This window comes from Larimichthys crocea, chromosome XXI (assembly GCF_000972845.2).
Source record: "Larimichthys crocea isolate SSNF chromosome XXI, L_crocea_2.0, whole genome shotgun sequence".
Lineage (NCBI taxonomy): Eukaryota > Metazoa > Chordata > Actinopteri > Sciaenidae > Larimichthys > Larimichthys crocea.
In genome coordinates, this window is record NC_040031.1 from 19547574 (window position 1) to 19561340 (window position 13767).

Sequence of the window (13767 nt, forward strand, 5' to 3'; positions counted from 1 at the left end):
TGAATGGATGTGTGTGAGTATATATATATATATATATATATATATATGTGTGTGTGTGTGTGTGTGTGTGTGTGTGTGTGTGTGTGTTCCATCCTCTGCCACCTTCATGCAGGGCTCAGATTATTTCTTCATTATCTCTGCTTCTCAGAAATCACTGCATGGAATCCTTTTTATATATATATATAAAAAGAGAAAGAGACAGAGCAGAGAAAGAGGGAAAAAAAAGACAAGTGTGGGTTGATGGGAAGGAGTCTGTTAAATTCCATCACCCCCAAAACAGGATGTGGAGACCCCGAGATGTTCCTTAAATATCCCGGCACAATCTGTGCCCTTTGTTAGACAGAGATAACACGACTCAATGAGAACGGAGGCGCTTGTCTGTGACTCACTCATATGAAGGGGTTTATTCATAGTTGGCGTGTTGTGTGTGTGTGTTGTATGAGTTTGTGTGTGAATCCTGCCATGACAGAATAAGAGGAATATAAAGGAGTTAGGGAGAGAAAGAAAGAAAGAAAGAAAGAAAGACTATGTGTTGTAAAAATTTAAAGACTTTCTTGAAGATGTTGGATGTGTGGGTTGGTGTTTGTGGGTGTGCACGTGTGACGAAGAGAGGCAGGGTTTGAGAGAGAGAGAGAGAGAGAGAGAGAGAGAGAGAGAGAGAGGTGCAGTCTCTTGTTTTCCCGTGGGTGTACTGCAGTAACATAATAATCCTCATTAATATTTATCTGCCAGGCAAAGTGGAGAGAATGATTAGCTTCAGAGTGTGTGCGAGTGTGTCTTCTTGAGTGAACAACCCTTTGTGCGTATGTGTGCGTAGCATATTACAGCATATAACACATGAACTAGGTCAACTTCTATACTTAAGAGACTACTAGTCCTGATACTTCAAAGGTTTCTGTGTCGTCATGGGGGCCTCTCACTGCACAATAAACAGGATTTTAATTATTCCAACTACACATATGAATAGGGAAACCGATGCTCACGGCATGCACATACATTCTCTCACACATGTTGCTATAAAGAAGCTCCCTGCTTTTATCCCTCTCTCAAGCAACATTACGTTACGTTATTGATTTTCCTGCTTGCACCTCTAATACAATCACATTAAAGCAGACTGATCGGAATTGGATTTCAGACTCGGAGTCTTTACACGTTTGTCACTTGTAATCTTTGTCACGCGGTGGTGTATGGGGGTGTGTTGCATAGGAGCCTATAAGTAAATCAAGCCTGCAAAAGTTATTGCCACTTAAAAAAAGAAGAGTTTCCTGTGTGTCATATGGACTCATATGGATATGGACTTGTACGCAACTGTGTTTGTGCCTCAGCTGAGAATGTACTTGTGACTTTATGCTCTATGTGACCCATTTCCCTCCACTGCTCTCCCTCTCTCTCTCTCTCTCTCTCTCTCTCTCTCTCTCTGGCTTGCCTGCACTCCAGCATAACACGCCTGAGTGGAGATCAGAGAGCAGGAGGAAGATTGAGAGATACAGAGAGAGATACGAGGGAGAGATGAAAGAGGGAGAGAGAGAGAGAGATGGATAAAGTAAGAGGATGGAAAAGAATACTGAGAGGAGGATATGGAGTAGAGAAAGTGAACGTTTACTCCTTATTTTACTGTTTCCTGTCTGTGTTAGGACTGGGATGTCATCACGACTGACTGGGTTTATGAGAAAGAATGAAATAACATGCAGATTATCTCCCTGTTTGCCTGTCACTTCACATCCATCACAAGGTTAATTGTAAAACCCCAAATAGTGTCTAATTCTCTTCGTCTTGCTACTATGGTAATAACCGGCCAGCTGACACTCTGTTCCTGACTGTTTACATCACAGGGCCTGTATGACCTTTCCCAGGAATCAGCGGGACATTGCGCACACATGGAATCATGGGAACAGTTGCACTGTCATACCTAACCTCCTGCCTCCCTCCCTACCACAACAAATATTTACACCCCTCATAAATTACAGTTGCTGGGACGTGAACGTCCCCAGGCTTCGTGTGTAGCCTTAGCCAAACCCTGATTCATTTTGGAAAATTCACACTATAGGAATGCCACACATTCCTCATGGGTTTCTCAAGACACCACTGAGAGGGCAACATGAGGCCCTGAGATAGCAGGATGGGAAACCGGAGCTGTGGAAAAAAGGAGCTTGGAGCTTGTGTTTAGTAAAATTAGGTAAATCTAGAGAAAGGCAAGCTTATTACATTATGTGTGTGTGTGTGTGTGTGTGTGTGTGTGTGTGTGTGTGTGCAATTAACCTCCTGCAATCTATTCAATTAGCCATCTGTGCAAAATATAGTTCTCCCACTCCCATCGTAATAAATAACAAATAGTAGTAGTAGTTTCTCATTGCGGAAAAATCTAATATTTAATAGTTTCATATCTATAGATATACTATAGTTGATTAATGCCACATTCACGTTGACAGCTAGTAATAAACAAATGGTATAAGAATCTCAATTTGTATGCACACACACTTGCACACATGCACATACACCAACTCAGCAGTACAGGAGTGACCCCTTGCATCGATAAACCCGTCCATGAATCAGAGTGGGCTACGAAAAAGGCCATTTAATCCACCCCCAGTCAGATTGGGTTTGGTAAGGAAGGCAGAGAATTACTGTATGGTACAGAGATATTGAATTCTCTATTGATCAAGGCTCTCTGAGGAAAGTGGAAGGAACGTGGAAAAAAGGAATCAGTTTGGGTGTATCAAATCATCTGACATATAAGGATTTTCCCTTTTTTAAATGTTTAGACTGAGACACAAATCCTCAGTGACCTAGACTATCTGAAGCTGAAAAAAAGTATACGTCTGTGTTCGATTACAGAATTATTTTAACATTCATCTCACACATAACACAGAGAACATTGATCATTTAGGCTGGATTGTTTGAGCAGCGCTGTTAAGCCAAGAGTTTATCACACACTGGCAAGGATAAACACACACAGACTGTAGGCTTGGCACGGATATGAGGGTTGTATTGCCTCCATGTGGCCATTGTTGCACATGGGTGAGTGTAAGCAAATGTCAGATAAGCTTCATTGTGAATTTCTATCTCAAATAAACAATTACATTTGATGTAATCAATCACATTTGCATACTTTGCACATTGTTGAAAAGGATTAATGTGTCCAGTTGCTAGAGAGTCGGGGACAGGTCAAATATTCTTTAATTTTTTTTTAGAAGATTTAGGTCAGGTCAGGATACTCCAGCCTGGGACAGTAGTGACGTCTGGTTGTGTTTTCATAGATTCAGAAGATTAAAATAGTATCCACTATGAGCAGGTGTGTGCGAAGGTGTGCAAGCCTCTAAGCACATCCCTCTTTTCTTGAAAAGTGAGACAGCGAGAAAGAGAAGCTGCTTGTTCTCCTCTCCTCTCCATGTGAGCTGCAGTATGAGGAGAGTGCATATCGCTTTAAAAACAACTAGCAGTCGGGGGAGACTCAGAAACTGGCTGCATTTCCTTAGTGGGAATGTTTGTGTTTGTGACGCTCAGACCAACGGACAGAGGGTGCCTTGCTTTCAGTGAGAGGAAACGAGAGAGGAAAGGAGGGAGGAAGAGGAGAGACACAGTCAGCAGGGACCACTAGCTGTGTGGGATTGGGACAGAAGGACTTGCAGATTTTGACCTTGAGGAAGACCGCTGAATCCCAGAGAGACTGAGAGGACAGAAGCAAGAGAGCAGACAGCCACAGGGGTTATCCGGTTTCTCTGTAGCTTACCTCTAGAGATGACCCAATTATTATCTACTGGAGCTAAGTGGTATCTAGAGGACAATAAAGGCTAATTCCTCCTCATTACCTGAGCCTCTGTGGACTTTACCTGTGATGGCTCACCTGTGAAAATTAAGGTTTGTTAATGTGATACCTGGTGGATATCCAGCTGATATCAACTCATACTGCTATACTGCACATACCTCCGGAGGTGTGTAGCCTGTATTCAGTGAAGTTATGGAGGCGGTCTTGTTGGGTCTAGATGAGGCGGCCTGTACTCGGCAGGGCCTTCTGTGGACTCTCACTTCCACGGCCCTCCGACGCCTTCGTGTGCATGCTAGGAACCTTCCTGCGCCCCTGCATCTATTACACACGCACAGGTGTGTTTCTAGGCCACTCTATCAGGTAGGCTGCATCTCACGTACACACGAAACAAACATAAACTGTTCATATATGCATTCAAACCAAGGCACAAGGTATTTATTGCACATTCAAACCTTAACATTTGTTAAAAGATACTTAATACACGGTTACATTTGTAGCCGCCATCTGTCTGCAAGTGATGCCACCTGTGGAGATGGATATCCATCATTGGTACCTGTTATAAATGGAGGAGTCCACACTTGTGTCAAGGCTTAGGACAGACGGAGTGAACAGATGATGTACTGTAGGCCAGGTATGTCCTTCAGGCGATAGAGCAGGGCCAGAGACGTGGTCAGGGTTAAACATGACTGATTTCTTTCATTAAGCATGGGGGACAGAACTGGGTTAGATGTTGTGGCAGTGTTCCTGCAGGTAAAATGGGACACATAAACTGACACGGTAGTATAACACACAGCTCAGGTGCATGTGCAGTGTCGTCCTGCCAAGGTTTCATTTAGGTAATTGCACAGAGAAAACACTCTGCTTTGTTTTAATGTTGTTGCCCCTGTGTGGAATTCTTTTGTAGTTGTAGTCGTTTTGCTTAGGATGCACAGACTTACCAGGAAGTTGTGTTGCTAGGATCACTATTAAGGAATCGGTAACTAAGCTGTTAAGCCTGTAAGTGTTTCTATGGATATATAAAGGGGGGATACTTGCGCAGAGAACACATGCAGACACTGTTTTTTAAGCTGTCTGGTCACCGGGCCTCTCTTCCTGGTAACTTTTGCCACATTAAATGTGTCTGTTTGCTTCAAAATAACAGTTTCACTTAAGAGGGATTTATTTGAATAGTTTTTTATTAAAAGCAACTGTGTCTTCTGTGCCATGTGTTTGTTGAGCTGTGATTCAGCAAAATGGCTGATCAGTATTCAGTTCACCATGTCTGAATCTGTACTCAAGGCTTTCATAGAGCCATTAGTATTCCCCAGGCATCTCACCTGCCCTGTATGCAGCTGGCAGTACCAGGACAAACCCAACAGGCTCACTCACCAGGCTTGTTACTAGATAACACAAAGCACACACTCATTCATTCAACCTTCATTAAAATCTTCAAAAAATCATCGAGGGCATGTCCTCGTTTTCAAGAGTTGCTCAGAGTACAACAGAATAAATACACACAAATGTCTTTAACAGCAGTTTCTATTCATGATATTGAATTGATCTACAGACACAAGTTTTATTGAGTGCTGTAAATTATTCCAAATATGTGCAACACAAAAACTAAAAGCAGTTTTTCCAAATTTAGTGTCTGCATGTGGGACTTTGAGCATTAGCCAATCACTTGAATGAATCAAATGATGACTCTGGCACCAGTTTCATAAGGAGTTTGTTTATGATGGAAGGCTTCCATTAAAGTAAATAGAAACCAATGCCTGTCATGGCTTACAAAAAAGTGGAGTAACTTCAATACATGCACACACGCATACACACACAATGTGCCCTTTTTTGTCTCTTGCTCTAATTCCCTTTTTATTCTCAAGTGGGGAATAAGCTGGATTGTTATTCTAACTTTTGTCTTCAGATGTGTTCTTGCATAGCTCCTAAGTTTAAGCATCCTGAGGGAGGGCAACACAATCGGAGGAAACTGAAATAATACGCCTCCCGAAGACAAACCCGTCTTTAACACCCCCTCCTGGTTTAGAGCCGCAGAAACATTGAAAACACTGAAACGCCTCTCAAACAGATGTATTTTCACACTTTGCTAAACATCCTCTGGATGTGTGCTTTGATGAAACAATATCTCCTCCTGGCCTGGGCGAGGTGGTACAGTCCAAGGTGGAGCAGTTAATACTTGAGGGACTTGCAAAAGTAGGGAAGGAGGGGTCAGTGTGTCAGGCTGCAGGATGGGGATATCCCTGGCTTACTACATTGCCTCCCTCCCTGGCTTCCGCTAATACTGTTAATGAGATACCCAGCCTCACACAACTGGCAGACATACAATGAAGAGAGACAGAGACGGAAAGAGAGAGGGGCTTTAACTGTGTCTTAATATTTTATCTGCATGTTTTCACTTCATCCACTCCTTTTCTACCTTCCGCTTTCATCCTGAAATGAAAAAATAATTTCCTCTCCAGCAACCTCACCTAAACCTGTTCCCCCATGTCTCCTTCTTCCCTCTCTGACTCTCTGTTTTTGCTTAAATTACATCTTCATTTCTTATTTAACTCTCTCTACTATATTTTCAACTCTCACTGGAGAAGACATCCACCACCAGTAGTCCTCCATACTCAATCAGGACACCATCCCAGATACTTTACTGCGCTCCGGTGTGTATGACACATACGTCAAGGTGATAATTTTACGCTCAAGATGCTTTGCATGTTGCGTGAAGCAGCACCCTGTGTGATCGAGCTGTGGCATTACAGTAGGCAGCAGACTGCAACATTTATGAAATGTTGTTTGCTCTTATTTCTCTCGTGAGGGAACACAGCCGCGTGTTCACACTTTCATACATCAGGCTGAGTAATATTGACTCAACAGCCTCCAGTCACACATTTTCCTCTGGTGGTGTGACCCTTTAAATAGGGTTAGTACTGACAAGCGTGTGAGGGCAGTGCTCTGCTATGCTGTGTTAGACAGTGTCTCCGGGTAATTGTTTGTCATTTCTCATGTTTTGCATTGATTCCAGTAGTGTACATTATATCTTTTCTCTGACCAGCCCCCTTCTTAACACCCGATCCCAAAGGCAGGATATCCTGCATGGGGAAGAAGCAGTGGTAAAGACTATAGCAAACACAGGTGGTTGGACTTCCCCTGCGTTGCAAGAATTCTTTATAATCATGACTATCCTGAAGACTTACGACAAGCCATCATTTTGTTCTTAAGAATATAAAGTGACATGTTGTTAAGCAGAACTCGTCCTTAACATCCCTGTGGATCATTTCAGACTTAACAAGACAAACATCCCAAGTTTATTTCCTCTTACAGTGCCTGCTAATGTAACTGACGGGAAGCTGGTTCTCCTAGATCCAATGTGGAATGGATCCAAGCTGTTTCCTAGCAACACAATTCAAGTGTATACATATTTAAAATCTTGCGTTATGTCACATCTGTCATACATATTTATTGCAGCTCACTGCTCTGTTAGCCTGTAGGCCCTGCAGCATCATATTTGGGATTGAAATGCAGGCCGGTTTACTCCCACTGAACTCATCTGCTCCTGTTTCCTGTGAGAATAGCGCTGTCACTGATCATATTCCTTTCCCACTGACGAGTCCCAGCCCATTATGATATGAAGCAGAGACACAGCAACGCAACATTAAAATAACCAGGATACACAATCCTCCCTCTGTCTAGGAGCTGGTTCGTTTGTGTCTGTACAGTTACTTCTTTTGTTTGTGGTCTGTTAGGCTGTGACCGCTCACTGAAACCGTGGTGTTTTCAAGCAAGTGGATTTCTTGGAAGTGCAGTCCACACTGTAATTGCCAGCAGCTCCCCCGAATCGGAACATGATTGTACTCGTTTTGGTTTGTTACATCTCTTTGACTCTTGTGTTCAATTTATTGTCCATTTGTTCTCATATTTCACAGATGTCAATAAATATACTTATGACAGGCAGGCAAATATCCAGAATAGGAAATATGCGTGTCCTCGTTAATTCCCAGCCCCATTCCTTTTTTTCCCCTGTTTTCCAGCCAAGTAATTATTGGATAGAGGTTGTAGAAGTTGAACTTGTGACATCCTACTGAAGAATTTTGATCACTATTCCTGTCTGGCAGCCATTTTTGGTCTTATTGCCAAAGTCAGGATCTGCATGTGAGAAAAATCTTTTCCCAGAACCAGCAGAGACATTTGTTGATGGGGAGGGGTCTAGGGCCAGAACGGACATTGTCTCAAATGTTTCCAGCACTTTGTTTGTTTTCTTCTCTTTTTTTTGTAATTTCCTAATTTGTTTCTAACTAGCTGGAGGCATGTTTGTGTTTGATACCCTTGCACAGACGCACACACTCAAACACACAAACACCCCCTGTGTAGATTCTGTTGGTGGTTGAAGCCATTTACAGTGTCTCCCTGGGGATAAGGTCTTATTTGCATAGTTCGTCTGGAAAGCATTTCCATTGCTCCATTCCCAGGTTTATCAAATACCCAGCCTGTATGCGTGTGAGAAAGAGTATAAATGAGTGTGAGAAAGAAAAATGGGAAGTAGCTGGCAAGCCTGGGTAATGTCTGAACATAAGAAAAAGTGTTTCTGTAGAGAGTCATCAATTTTCTCACCGCTTTATGAATCATAAATGATGATCAAAGTTTTATGTCGTTCGTATTTTGTTGGTATAAATGTGTTTGACGAGTTTCTTCATAATTCGCAGTCTTGTCGCATGTTAAACATTTAAAGTCCTCCTTCATGTGCCATGTCATTTAGTCACTGCACGCCATAAGCTTCTTAGCCACGCCAGAATCAAATCTCTCTGGTAGTGTGAGAATGTGTCACACTACTTGATAGCATGTCCACTCACTCGATTAATTACAGGCGTTTGCGTGCTCACACACTCGCACATGTACCACGCAGTCGTCCCAAAGGGCTCATCTGATTCTCTGATTTAAGGCATATTACTGAATGAAAACAGGATGGTATTTCTATTTTGGCATTTCCAGCAAAGCTACGAGGGATGTCAGATATTATTGTTGCACGACTCCCAAAAATCATCACAATATGAGAGTGAGTGACAGTGTTTTGGTTTTTTTTCATATAAAAGGTTGCCAAATATTAACGCTTACCCAGATATCAGTTGCCATGTTGAAGACTATGCAGATGTTTTATTGGGCCATGGTTGAGGGGCCTACTTAATAAAGCTGGCTGGTATCCCCCTAAATCCTCTAAGTATGTCTGAGGCATGGCCAGAATCACATCTGAGTGGTCTGAACAGACCTGATATAAGGTTTTTGGTGGTGGTCCTGTTCTATTGAGTGAAGTGATGGTGGTTTAACTGTGGCATTAGTGATGGGGATATAAGGGCTTATAATGTTTTAAATTCAGAGTTTAGGGCCTCAGTATAGAATGTTAATCCTTTGGGATTACCAGGGGAATCTGGTGACTATCTGAGGAAATCCCTCTCAAGGACTCTCAGATCCTCTGTTTGTATGGATATTATATCCTCCACATGTGTTTACCGAACAGAGGTTTTAAACCTCTGTTCGGTCTGTTCTCTGTTCTGTGTATGTGTTAACTTCTAGAACAAATGAGGAAATATAATTTCCCTGAACAAAACTTCAGTCATGATGTGACCAAAGTGTGTTCCCCTGTAAAGATACAGTCACTTTAACACTGAATTAAAGTGGAAGAGGTAATGCGAGTCATATTTAAGCTTTCATTGATTTTCCATGGTCCTTTAGGGAGGCATGGTCAGCCACTATATTACATTTAAATAAGTTATATTAGTCATCATTTGAGATAAAAGTGAAACCTGAAGGACTGGATGTTGGCTCTCATGAATTTTTATCAAACGTCCTTTAATACTGCAAATGGCATCAAACTCTCTTTGCCTCTCTCAAGCATGTTCACCTGTAGGCTATTATGCATGCATAAATTGGACACATAAAACCGCAGAAAGACATAATGTGCACTCACCCACATAGGCTCTGCAATTCTGTGTAGCCCCTGTTTTTTTGTGAATTTCAAGGTTTTCACAAATCATAACATAATAAGCAGTCTTTCGACAAATACAACCACTAAAGCTAAAAACTGAACCTGGTTCTCATCTGTAACTGTGGCACATGATAGATCAGGTGTTTTTATTTGTTGACCAAAAAGCTTTCCATCTTCAGATTCTCTCCCCGAGGCAAAATGGCCAAATGGAGGACATTCAATACCTTTACAATGACGGGATTCCCTTTAGACAAGAGGAATTGCACACGCACACACACACACACACGCACACACACATACAGACCACACATACTTGCCAAAGGGCTCTCCCTGCAGATGAGCTGGGTCATTTTTCATTACCCTGGCTCAGAGGAATCAAGTGTGTGGTAATGGAGCACAGTCACATTGAGCCAAAGCTATAGAGGGATAAATCCCTACTGCGGAGCACAGTGGAGGCAGACCAGACAGGCTGCAGGACAGAGCCTGTGGAGCGGTCGTATAGCTCTTTTTCACTCCTCTATTTTTCATTAGAATACCTCAGACTAGATCCTCGGGGAAGATGAGAGGAAGGTCTAAGGCTACAGCATGTTCACACCGTCCCTTCTTATCTCTCCATTGCTTCTGTTTTATTCATTAAGCTGCTGTTTGTATGCCTGCCTCGTCTCCGGTTTATTCCCTTTTTGTCCTACCTGTCTGCTTTACCCTTTGCATAGTCACCCCCATATGAATTTCTTGCCTCGCTGCTTTCACTGGCAACAGTGTGTGTTTGTGTTTCTCTTCTATATACTGTTCTTCAGAAACCCACTTACATCACCTGAGCCGGTATAGCCGGAGGTGGAGCAAGGGGAGATATGATTGGGGGGGTGGTAAGGTGGAGTGAAGGGTAATGTGTGGGTGGTGGAGTGTCTTTGTAAAATTTGTAAGTGTAGACTTTATGGACTCCCTTATCTTTGCCGTCCGGGGATTATGATACTGTCGTCAGCTGGATTCAATCGCTTTGGGAGGGAAACATTCGTTGCATTCCTTTTGACTTTAAGTTTATACCTCTGGGTCATACCTTTGTCTGTTATAGTTGTCTTACAGTGCCTTCTCCTCTAAGTGGCCTACATTTCTGGCAGAGTGCATGCTACATCTCCCCAGAAAGTTGTCATGACAACTTTTGTTTGTGCTTTAGGTTAGAGAGCAGGGGGGAGTGAGACTGGTCACATTTATGTGCATGTGTGCCTCTGTGTGTGTGTGTGTGTGTGTGTGTGTGTTTGCTTGACAGTGGCAGATTGCGTTCATGCCACTTAGCCAAAGAAGCAAGTGCTTTTAAAAAAAGACTTATTATGTGGAAGGAAGTCCACCAAGCTCCTGTAAAGCCTGTGCCTTGAATAATGTCGCTCTGTGGCCGTCTCCCTAATTAGCCTGGAGGGTCTTTGGAGCCCCTGAAGGACACATGCACACACACACACACACACACACACACATACACACACACACAAGGGCAAAATTAGCAGAGAACAGAGAGGATTTGGGCTCTTTTTTCTTTTTTTTTTAACCCAAACCCCTTTTTTTTCTTCCCTGCTGTTCTGGTCTCAGGGTACATGTTTAATAGTCTAATAGAATACATTAGGACTGTGACACACACACACACACACACACACACACACACACACACACACACAGTGTGGAGTTTGTAGACAGGACTGTTTAATATTCAGCATGCTAAATGATTAGAGCGTTTGGTATTCTATCCAGTCACCGGACAAGGGATAGAGGCCACAGAAGTTCAGCCGTTCTGCAGCACACAGTGCCCTTGAGTTTAGAGCAGGGTTTGTTTGTTCCTCCACGACTGATACTATACTGCTAATACTACTATATACTATGTGTCTGTACATATGCATGTGTGTCTGTGTGTGTTTGTGTGCTTATTTGTTCATGAGAAACTAAAAGAGAAACCGACGATGCAACAGAGGTAAACAGAGATTAGGGATGAAGATTCATCAATCAAGGTTCATTGGGTTTATAGGCACTGAACACACACACACATATACACACACATATAGGATAGTATTAGCATTAGTATTAGTAGCAGTGCAGAACCAAAAACCCTGCTCTACGTCACTTTGTCTTTCTGCATTGCATTGCCAACAGTATCAGTGAACACAGGGTCACTCAGGTCTACGGTGATTTCTCCCTCTGTGAATTATAGATGAAGAGAGGAGGTGTAGAGGTAAAAGATCCTTCCCTTGTGAATCACTCACACTCACACACACATAGACACAAACCTGACAACCTAGATCCTTGCAGATCAACCCCCATGATCACCAAGACTGTGTTTCATTGAGATAAAAGTCTCAAAGACATGACATCACTCGTGCCTATTTGTACTGAACCGCTCTGCTCTACTTGTTAGGCTGTCGGCGCTCTGGCTCCCCCTCTTGCTCCTATCACTTTGTCCTCTGTCCCTCCCTCAGAAGCTGCTTTAGTTACTGAATCACCTCAGATCCATTCCATCCAAAACACAGAGCAGATGTATGGCCACACACATACACACACACACACACACCAAGATAATACACAGACAGAGACGACTGTTGTGCTTATAATGGCTTTATCCACCAAGTGCTCCATTTGGACTGGAATTTAAGGAATGTCCATCCCGTGTCGGTAAACGGCAAAACTGACCAGAAAAGGTCTGGAAGAGACTGAGAGAGAATGGGATCACAAACCAGAGAAGAAAGGCAGCTCGTCCCTCCTTTGGAAAACAGGCAAAGTGGAATAACCCCCTGTGGCTATTTTGAATATAGCTCATCCCCATAAACAAAAAGCCCCCCAAAAAAGTGCAAACACATTCAAATTACTAGTGGCATGCAAATACTGGCCAGTGGTGACTTGCTCTCAAACTGACACACAGTGGCGCAGTATCATCGCACTGTGCTCAGGAAAGGCTTTTTTATTTGCATCGGATGTCATCGAGGGAGACATTTTGCTGGTCCTGTTTTAGAGCTCTTTGTCTTTAAATATAACTTTAGGCTCTATATGAGTGCCTGTGCACACGTGTACAGCTATTTGACCTGTTTTTTTGTTGTTGTTGTTGTTTCAACCACATAGTTTTAGCATCAGTAAAAATAGTACAATGTGGACTGATAGAGGACGAGAGAGGAAAGTGAGCAAATTGGTGAAGAAAAAAGATGGACATTAATTCAATGGCTGAACAGAGAGTAGGAGGGTCCATTAGCAGTCTTTGGCAATTTTACAAGTTGGCAGCAGAAGTAGATTAAATTTACAGCACAGCTCCACAACTCACTGTTACAGTAATGACATAGTTATGCTGGATATTCAAAGAAGCGTTTGATTGTTTTAGTTATCAGACAATGTGACCTTTTAGTGGAAAAATGTAAAAAGAAGAATTTCCATGAGGAATTCAACAAGAACAGAGTTTGTTAGTGTTATGGCTCCAGCTATACTAACATAAAATGATAACTCATTCCTTCGCGTGTTATCAGCAAGCCTTTTCTTTTTCTTTCTTAAATTTTCTCTTATGCAAAGAGTAAATCATTGGCTCCTATTTTGCATTTTAAACCATTAATGGTTTGTTCTGCCAGTGTATATATGACCGCTGCTACTTCTATTGCATAATATACATTTGTATACACATGATAGCAAACTGTACATGTGCAGTGAACATGTAAGAAGCAACTTTTGTATATATTCTGGAACTTTTTCAGCATGAGCCAAGAGTCTGTTTTTGCAATTCACCGGGGACCGAGGCTCCCCTGACTGTCGAGGTTGAACTGAGGCAAAGATGGATTTGTGTGAATTCAGCACAACTAAAGTTCAGATCAGGCAAAATCAAACTGTAAAAAGCAGGTTTCTGATGTTTTTATCATGTCGCACCTACAGCAAAAGTGCCTATGCAATATTTAAATTCATATAAGCATCTCCATTTGTCATGGATGTAGTGAAAGTTGTGATCGTATGTTAAAATGTGGGGAAATATCTGAAACAATGAGAACAATTTTGGTAAAGTCTGGGAATGGAGCTTGGTAGTAAA

General features: G+C 42.3%; 1 protein-coding gene across 10 annotated transcripts in view; it reads left to right on the forward strand.

Moving 5' to 3' along the window:
• Window positions 1–13767, forward strand: part of frmd4a (FERM domain containing 4A) — a 98305-nt gene that overhangs the window by 46890 nt on the left and 37648 nt on the right. Inside the window, exon 1 of one of the 10 annotated variants that reach the window (XM_019260027.2) lies at window positions 3845–4126. The exons of 5 other annotated variants lie outside the window; for them this stretch is intronic. In XM_019260027.2, coding sequence (XP_019115572.1) covers window positions 3959–4126 — 168 coding nt within the window. In that variant the 5' untranslated portion in view covers window positions 3845–3958. Of the gene's footprint in view, window positions 1–3844; window positions 4127–13767 lie in introns of those variants that run through there. 4 more of the 10 variants (XM_019260017.2, XM_019260019.2, XM_019260018.2 and 1 more) reach the window with 4 other exon arrangements.